The sequence below is a fragment of the Helianthus annuus genome, chromosome 13 (assembly GCF_002127325.2).
Source record: "Helianthus annuus cultivar XRQ/B chromosome 13, HanXRQr2.0-SUNRISE, whole genome shotgun sequence".
Classification (NCBI taxonomy): Eukaryota; Viridiplantae; Streptophyta; class Magnoliopsida; order Asterales; family Asteraceae; genus Helianthus; species Helianthus annuus.
In genome coordinates this window covers 110,044,469-110,052,645 of record NC_035445.2, presented here as the reverse complement: position 1 = coordinate 110,052,645, position 8,177 = coordinate 110,044,469, and the positions used below count along the sequence as shown (strand labels likewise).

General features: G+C 35.3%; 1 protein-coding gene across 2 annotated transcripts; it reads left to right on the top strand.

Annotated features, from left to right (window-relative positions):
- The first annotated feature begins 768 nt into the window (after positions 1 to 768).
- Positions 769 to 4,988, top strand: LOC110898970 (alpha-1,3-arabinosyltransferase XAT2). 2 transcript variants are annotated; one of them, XM_022145828.2, is made up of 4 exons: positions 769 to 1,009; positions 1,098 to 1,268; positions 3,345 to 3,901; positions 4,266 to 4,988. In XM_022145828.2, exons 1-4 carry the CDS (start codon positions 856 to 858, stop codon positions 4,887 to 4,889), a joined length of 1,506 nt encoding a protein of 501 aa, XP_022001520.1. In that variant the 5' UTR covers positions 769 to 855; the 3' UTR covers positions 4,890 to 4,988. The 2 variants fall into 2 exon arrangements, with proteins under 2 accessions (XP_022001520.1, XP_022001521.1); XM_022145829.2 differs by having other exon boundaries at positions 778 to 1,009; positions 1,110 to 1,268.
- Positions 4,989 to 8,177: the final 3,189 nt, after the last annotated feature.

Here is an 8,177-nt window from a genome sequence, read left to right as displayed (position 1 = left end):
TTTAGAACTTATAACAACCGGTCAAAGGGGGTGTTTGGAGTTATTAAATATAAAGTAATAAACCGAAGCAATAAAAGTAAAGTTCGTTTCTCAAATAATATAAAAAAAATTAGGAAAACTGTGTGTTAGGCCTTATTTGAACTTAATTATCCACTGTTTTTGACTTCTACTTAAAGGGAAAGCGTTGTTATTTAACATACCGTCGAGTCTTTTTTTTAACGGCAATTTTTTTTAATATATGTTATCCTCCCTTTCAAAGCCATAGGTGTTTAAAAGTTTTGTCTTTATAATGTCGAGTCTTTTAATATGAGAAAGCGATGTGTTAATTTAAAAAAAAAAAAGAAAGATATAGGTGTAACTTTAATGGGACAATCATTCTAAAATAAAAAATAACTAATTAACTAGTCTTTTTAACGGTAAACTCATCTGCATCCAATTTTTAGCGTTTGTTTTTTATTACGACATTTGAACCCAAAAAGAATTATCTTAAATACAACTAGTACCGCTACACCAAAATTATTGTTGTTTACTTGTGATTTCGTATTTTTAAAAAATGGATAATTACGAAAAGTGTGTATAAAATGACTCAAATTTACTCAGATCACACAAACTAACCCAAGATCTCGTAAACTCGACGAGACCTTGGGTTGTTTGTTTTAAATGAAAAGCGTGTACAAAATGGCCATGTTGGTTGTTATTCCTTTGGAAAAAGATAATATTAAGACGTATATATAAGTTATATTCTGAGGTCAACGGTAAACACATGCAAGATTGTGTGTGTGTGTATATATATGTATATATACGTGATAGGAGATGACTGTAAGGAACGAAGCTAACTAGTGGCACCAAAAAAATATGGCCCAAAAAGAGATGAGGGTTGGTAAATCAGAGAAGGGGATACGAGGGAGGCTAGTTCTATATGCAACTCAAATACTTTGTGCTTTTTTTCTTTTCCATTTGCTTTACACGGAGCTCACCTTTAAGGGTACTCCATCTCAACAAATAAAATGTAAGTTTTCTTCTTAATTATTGTTCATAACTGTTATAATTAATTCATGCTAATTACCTAGCTTATATTAATGGAGGTTGAATTCCAGTGGATATTGTAGTTACAGGAAGGCAAATCTTGTTAGACTCAAAGCCTGTTGTGAGTTCTGAAGTTAAGAAGTATGTGAGTTCTGAAATTAAGAAGGATGTGGGTTCTGAAGTTAAGATTAAGGATGATCATAATCAGTCTTTGCAATATCTTTTAACAAGACTAGTAGGAGGTCTCTCTCTCTCTCTCTCTCTCTACACACACACATGCATAATCATCCAATTCTAGGGAACTTACTTGTATTTCAAGCTAGGTTTTACTTTGCATGTTTAGTTCTATTCTTGTTTAAAACATCAAATTCTCATGTTCTAAATTTGGCGTTTGCATATATCATATATGTACTACTAATACCCTGAATCTAGGGCCAACCCAATTATTTTGAGAGAAAATAAAATCATTTCATGCATACTGATTATTGGTGTCAAAACCTAAAATTCAACAATTTCTGTTAAAAAAATTAGTAGACTTAATTAAGTATGGGGGTATAATTAAGCTTCAACTTATATTTTTATATAGTCTAGCCACCGTGTCTAAAGTACTATCAAGACATGGATATTTTTCCAGGATAGCTTCTTGGCATATGATAGTTTTGCGTTTTTATTAGAATTCCAAACGAACAGATGAATTAATGTCACCCACCATATTTACGGTATTATAATATATTCAAAATATTTTATTTTCATCTAATTGTTCTCAACAGTCCAAATCTACTCAAGAATACTTTTCAACTATTAAGATCATGGTTGAAACAAGTCCAAATCTACTCAAGAATACTTTTCAACTATTAAGATCATAGGTGAAACAAGTTCCCTTGTACCATTGTGTTGAGTAGATTTTAACTGAATTACACTGTAGACATGTAAAAGGTGTTTATAAACCGTTGAAACCGAGATAAATCGGTTGGTTTGAGATTTATACGGTTTGGTTTCAACGATTTATTAGTTTAAAGGGACACCCCACGGTTTAGAATTTAGAAGTAGGAGTTTTAAATGTTTCCGTTAGTTTTTTTTTTTTTTTTTTTTTTTTTTTCAGAATAACCAGTTATATATGCAAATGTATTATATTTATAAATCATATTTATCATTTTAAATTCTAATACAAACTAACGATTTAAAACAAAAACAAAACGACTCAAATCGTCAACACCGCTAAAATTTGGTTGGTCTAACCGGCTCACCCATACTGGTGGTTTATTTTGTCCGTTTTCGATCGTAACACTAGCTAGCTAGCTGCTGGCCATCTACGTACAGCATACGCATTTTAGATTTTCATAGGTTGGACCATCAATTGGTTGTCCTTATCTATGAACTGGACCAAAGAAGAAAAAATGGCCGTCCCTTAATTGGAGTCTTAAGTCTAAATCAAATTAATTTCTAATGATAAATGACATAATGTCTCTCTTTATGACCATGTGCACAATTGCAATTCAATTCATTTACAACACTTTAATTGGTTTACGGTATAGCGATTAACAAACTATTACATGAGATGAATAAGATCTTGTATTAGAATTTGTTATACACCCGATACGTATTCATAGAGTGTTTTTGCGGAAAAGGTTCCAGTCGTACGAAACACAAAAAGCCCACTGTTAAGACAAGTTAGAATGTCAACTCTTTATGTTATTGCAATATTATATGTACACATGGGCCATGTTCTTGATTGAACCATATCAACCTTATTATAATTACTTTGGAATGTTCGGTAGATCAATAACAATATTTTAGATTTGCAGGCCATCATTCTAACATTGTAAATAATGTCATGATAATTTAATTCAAATTGTCGTTTTAAGAACTAATATAAAATTCAGTAAAACGGGTTTGGGTATATTAAAGTACATATACTTGTAAAAGTTTCAAAAAAGTCACTCAATTAGATTATGTATAGTTACTTGTCTAAAATGCATGTTGTTATGATTTTATTTTCTATATATATAGACTTGTAAAACTTTTAAAATTGATCGATATGTAACAAAGTTGCATTCAAAAGTTTAAAAAAACAATTTATGCCATATTATATTAATCAATTTAAACGTTAGCAATATAAAGTCTTTAACATACAAGAGTTAGTGACTTTAACTTTGTATTTTTCTAATATATTGAGAGACTTTAATATACAAAGATATGAATTTTCTTAAGTATATATACTTGTTTTTATTATGATATTAACCCATAACACGAATTTATGTATGAAAATTCGGCCATTTAGTACTTAATTTTAAACATCTTATTTATGTTTGAAACAGGTGAAGATCGAACCAAACTTGACTCAACAGGCTTTGCATGTGATAACACTTCATGGTCAATAGTTTGTGTCACAAACAAACCGGTCAAAATAGATATGAGCACAATGCATGTACACCTTCAACCATCAAATGCTGCTAATAACAGCACCACAATTATCCGCCCATATTCCATGCAAGAAAGCCCCTACGTTATGAACTACATTACTCCGGTGACCATCACAACTGCTGCGCCACCACGGCCTACTTGTGACCACAACCACGAACATCCCGCTGTGATCTTTTCTACTGGCGGATACACCGGAAACCTATTCCATGAGTTTAACGAAAACATTATTCCTTTGTTCATCACCACTCGCCTTTTAAGATCGCGTGTACACTTTGTTGTTGTCGATTACAAGCCTTCGTTTATTCAAAAATATAGGCGTGTGTTCCCGCGCTTATCGGGCCATGAGATCATAAACACGGCAGAGGATTCGAGCGTGCATTGCTTTCCTGGAGCTATAACCGGTTTGAAATTTCATAAATTTCTAGGGTTGAACTCATCTGAAAATCCACAGGTATGACCACTAAAAAACACCCTTAGTAAGATTTTTATTTATTCAAAATTAATAAAGTAAATATCTCTGACGCATTTCCAACTATATTTTAAATAATTTTATTTACTATAATTTTTGTTGGATTTTTGTCGGAATTTTGTTATGTTTTTCCTACGCATATTTCTTCTTTTGCAAATTTAGAGTTCCTTTTCGTCGAAAATGTGTGAAAATATCTATTCTTCAGAGATGTGTCGGAAGTTTTTGTAGGAAATGACCTTTTTCCTAGTAATGTATAAAACTACACAAATAACTTAATCAAATCATATGTTTCGATAAACATGATTACAATAAACCTATCTAATTCGTATATTCTATCTAATAACAGGGTTACTATTCAATGGCGGATTTCAGACACTTCATCAGACAAACATATAAACTGAAAAACAAAAGCGTTTTCAATATGCAAAACCCGCCCATATTACTTCTAATTTCCCGCCAAAGAACAAGAAAGTTCTTAAATCAAGACAAGATGGTAAAGATGATGGAAGAATTAGGGTTTCGAGTGATCATTGCTAGCTCGGATAAAATAATGTCTAACATTGAGAAATTTTCACATGTGATAAACTCATGTAGTGTTATGATGGGGGCTCATGGAGCCGGTCTAGCCAACGAGCTATTTTTGCCTGATGGAGCCGTTATGATACAAGTTAGACCACTAGGGTTTCAGTATGGAGTTGATGCATTTTATAGTGAACCAGGTCCGGGCATGGGTTTAAAGTATTTGGAGTATAGGATCGAACCGGAGGAGAGTTCGTTAGCTGACGTGTATGGTCTTGATCACCCAGTGGTTGCGGATACAGCGTCAGTAGCGGCTAAGGGTGGCTACGCGGCGGCGCGTGAGATGTATTTAAATAAACAAGATTTGAGATTGAATTTAAACAGATTTAGAGCGACATTAGTTGAAACGTTAGGGTTTATTGGACATCATAAAGATGTTGCGAATGCTTGATAAGTTAAGTTTTCATAGGGTTTAAAGTTATGTTTAGAATATTAGCAAACATTAAAAGGTTGAATATTGCTACTAAATAGAATATTTGATTGTTGTAAATTAAAGATTGCTTTGAACTTTGAAGCATACCAATTAATGTGAAGTATATATACTTCCAGTTATTCAAATAACTTATTTCTTAATAATATTGATTATATTATATGTGTCGATAAAAAAACATAAATTAAATGTTGAGCCCATGCTTGACAACCGATGGCCCACAATTGCAAGACTAGCACTAGGATCATTCAGGTTGTCTCTTTATTATTGGAAGCAAAGTGGTTAAGCCAAAAGAATAGTCATGTGTTCGGTGTTGAGATCACTCAACATCCATGACATGATTTCTTTCCCCAACAAGTACAACACCGGATCCTTTATGGAGATATGTTTCTTACATAAGCATTGGTCATATGCATAAAATTTTAATTTTTATAGGTGCTTACCTTAAAAAACATGTGCGGCACGAGGAGTAATATACATAGGAGGAGGAGCTATAGGCGAAGCTAGAAATTGAACGACGTGACAAATCTCCTAGCGCAACATGCCAAGTTTCAGGGGGCAACCACCATGTATAATCAAGTCCTAACAAGGCAAGTCAGTTGAGAAGTAGGTTGAGAAGCAGGTTGAGCATGCGTGAATGTTTGAGAAGTTTAGCACCTTAATTCACTAAAGCCAGTTAGGACAACCACCCTCGCCTTTCCTTCTTCTAGCTAGATAGGTTGATATTGTATATAAACATTTGATATATAATATGAGGGTAGTTGACTCGGTTTTAACATGTTTAATATTTTGGTTATAAGTGTTTAATTGTATAACACCAGTTTACTTTGAAGATGGTCTAATATGCGGGTACCTGGAGCTTAAAGGATTTTTTTGGGAGCTAAACTAGAATTTGGAAGCATGTGGAAGGAATGAAGATCGAAGATATGAAGAAACAAAAGAAAGTCTGGATATGATGTTCGGGTTAATATAGGTTTCGGAAGTGTTCTTGAGTAGTTTGATTGAAAACCCGAAACCTGAAGCAAAAACTAAGCAGGATTGGTCGATAGAAAAAAGTCAAAACTTCAAATGGGTACATCGTGGACTAGAATATGAGTTACGAGAGCCATAATATATGAATCTTAATTGTTTCAGCGAGCTGAATACAATGAAATGGGAAACATATCCAAGGGCGTAAATTTCGCCAATGTCGGCGTAATTTAGGCTCAAGGATGAAGCAAGGCGCAAGCACGAGCGTAAATCAGAGGCTAACTGGGATTTTTTTGAAGTGAGGGCGCAATTTATACCCTCTAGGACGTAAGGTGCGACATAATGGTGGTTGGTTACGAAAATTAGGGTTTTGACACACTATATAAACCATAAGCCTCTCAAACAAAAATCATTCATTCCCCATCAATTTTTAGGCATCTAAAGGGTAAACCTGAGGCGTTTTAACATCTTCCAAGCATACCAATTAATGATTTCAAGATTTCTGTTAGGGGAGGATTTCTCAATGACCTGTGATCCTCAATTACTGTTGGGTTTGGTGATCCTCACTTCTGTTTCTGTTAGTGATCCTCAGAAGTGCTTCAGGATCAGGATCATGGATCATCTTAAGGATCCTTAGACCAACGATTGTCTACTTTGAATATGGTATTGTTTTGCAGGAGTACCAGCTTGGACCTGGTCTTGGCGACATTCCTGGAGCATCTTCCATGTTTATTCCGCACGTGCTTAGCTAAAAGTGGACGTTATGGAGTCGTGGGGGACTTGCACCATTTGTGGAATGTTAGTTAGCGTAGATATTTTCCATTTTTAAAGGGGTAGCGAGCTAATTAGAAAACACTTGGCTATTTTTGGCTACACACACACTCGTACAACTGCTCTCACCAGCTCTCTGCAATTCACTTGGCGATTATACACTTTTTTACACAATACACTATAGTGATCCTTGTACTTAGCTCGCTATCATCCAAAGTTGTAACACATTCATTGTTTAATTTGAGTTGGTGATCAGTAGTTTGCATCACCCGAGGTTTTTTATGCCGGAGATCATTCATTGATTAAGGGCTTTTTCCTCGTATAAATCTTTGCGTCACTTGTTCATTTCATTTCTGAGTGATCCATATTGTTGCTCATCAATTCAAGCATCATACCTCACAACAGAAAGTTTGGTTGCATTGTCATTGTTTGATTTTTGACCAAAACAGTTTGGCGCCCACCGTGGGGCAATTGGTGCTTCATTCTTGAGAAACTCTTGTTTTTGTGATCATTTTGATTCATTGCATCCGAGCAGATGGCTTCATCATCAGAGAACACTTCCAGTGCAATGTCTGCGGTCAATTCATCCCAGGGCCTTCCACCCTTGCCTCCACCACCTTCTGGATCTCAAAAAAATGCCGAGAAGAAACCGACTCCCATTTTCTCAAAATCGCCAACTTCTTCTGCTTCTTATACTCCTACTACTAGTGATTTATTTACTTTAATTTTGTAGACGAAGGAGCATATACAGCAGCAGGATAAGACCAATGAAACGATCCCAGAGAAAGCTCCAGCCCCTCCAGCAGACGCACAAGTTATAAACTTTATATCTGGAGGATCAGACATTTGTGGAACATCCTTTTCTGCAGCTAAAAGACATGCAAAGGAAACCAAGATGAATAATGGAGATAGACCCATTCGAACATCCAGTGTCTCCAAAGGAAAAATAATAACTTTTGATGAGGATGGTCGTGTTGACATTCAGGATCCTCGTCACGATGGTTTGGTTATTACTCTTTTTATTTCTAACCATTTTGTTCGCAGGATCCTTATAGACAGAGGGAGCTCTGTGAATATCATCCAGCTTGATGTTCTTAAGAAGATGAATATTCCCGAATCCGATATCATACCAAGATCCTCCGTGCTCGTGGGATTCGGTGGCGAGACTAAGAATACTCTGGGGGACATTAAACTCCCAATCTATATTGAAGGGCTACATTCTTACCAAAAATTTTGTGTTATTGATTGTTTATCTTGTTGTAACATTATCCTTGGCAGGACTTGGATATACGACATGAAGGCAGTCCCATCCACTTATCATCAATGTGTGAAGCTTCCTAGCCCATGGGGGATAGTGAAAATTGATAGTGATCGGCAGGAGGCTAAGAACTGCTACACTTCATCAATGAAACCAGCCTCAAAGTCAAGGGAGCAATAGCAATCAAAGCAACCTCCGAGAGATATCTTGGAGGCAAGAGAGCAGGATGTAGTAGAAATCCTTATGGATCC

Excerpts from the sequence above, each read along its gene's own strand:
- LOC110898970 (XM_022145828.2), top strand. The coding sequence starts at position 856 with ATGGCCCAAAAAGAGATGAGGGTTGGTAAATCAGAGAAGGGGATACGA. Across the intron at positions 1,269-3,344 it reads TTTAACAAGACTAGTAGGAG|GTGAAGATCGAACCAAACTT; the intron begins GTCTCTCTCTCT and ends TGTTTGAAACAG. Across the intron at positions 3,902-4,265 it reads ACTCATCTGAAAATCCACAG|GGTTACTATTCAATGGCGGA; the intron begins GTATGACCACTA and ends ATCTAATAACAG.